A 766-nucleotide genomic window follows, 5' to 3' on the forward strand; every position below is an offset into this window, starting at 1 on the left:
ACGGCGGCTTTGAGTGCAGAAATGACTGCAAGGAAAACCAGCAGCAGCTGCGTTGAAGACAGATGAGCGCGCAGCAGCAGCTGCAGCTGATACTGCTGTTGCTGCGGCCGCGTCAGCAGCAGCAGCACCTGCTGCTGCTACTGCTGCTTATTAGCTTACATAAAGAAAGTCTGGACCCCTTCGCACGCTGCAGCGCATCTCTCGCGGCAGTCCAGCTGGGGACTCCAGCAGATACGTCATTCCTGCTGCTGCTGCTGCTGCTGCTGCTGCTTCTGCTGCTAACGCAGGTTCCTGCTGCTGCTGCTGCTGTCGCTGTTCTCTAGAGTGAGCTGCTGTCTGTTGCTGCGAAGGATTGCAGTTTTCTGGCTGCTGGGACATGGGGGATTCCGTGCCCTCATGCTGCTGTTGCTGCTGCTCTTGCTGCTGCTGCTGCTGCACTTGCTCCTGCGGGAGCAATTCTTGCTGCTGCTGCTGCGCCTCCTCACCCCTAGGCGATCGTTTACAAACGACTTCGTGCGCTAGACGCTGCTGCGTAGCATCGAGTCCTTGCTGCTGCTGCTGCAGCTGCTGCTGCTGCTGGCCTCTGTTGCCAGCAGCGGGTTCTTTCCGGCGCTGCTGCTGATCTGCAGTGGCAGCAGGTTGCTGCTGCTGCTCCTTTAAGCTGCGCAGGTGCTGCAGCAGAAAGCCACGAAAGGAATCGCTGAGGAAACACAACAGCAAGCTAACCCACCAGCAGCAGCTGCAGCAGCTGCTGCAGCAGCAGCAC

At 59.0% G+C, this 766-nt stretch overlaps 1 protein-coding gene across 1 annotated transcript in view; it reads right to left on the bottom strand.

Moving 5' to 3' along the window:
- The window catches only part of ETH_00043250 (uncharacterized protein), a gene marked incomplete at both ends in the record, with an annotated part of 1,658 nt that extends 958 nt beyond the window's left edge, over positions 1 to 700 (bottom strand). Inside the window, one exon of the mRNA XM_013376899.1 lies at positions 160 to 700. Coding sequence (XP_013232353.1) covers positions 160 to 700 — 541 coding nt within the window. The remainder of the gene's footprint in view (positions 1 to 159) is intronic.
- Positions 701 to 766: the final 66 nt, after the last annotated feature.

The sequence above is a fragment of the Eimeria tenella genome, genomic scaffold (genome assembly GCF_000499545.2).
Source record: "Eimeria tenella Houghton genomic scaffold, Eth_scaff4188, whole genome shotgun sequence".
Classification (NCBI taxonomy): Eukaryota; Apicomplexa; class Conoidasida; order Eucoccidiorida; family Eimeriidae; genus Eimeria; species Eimeria tenella.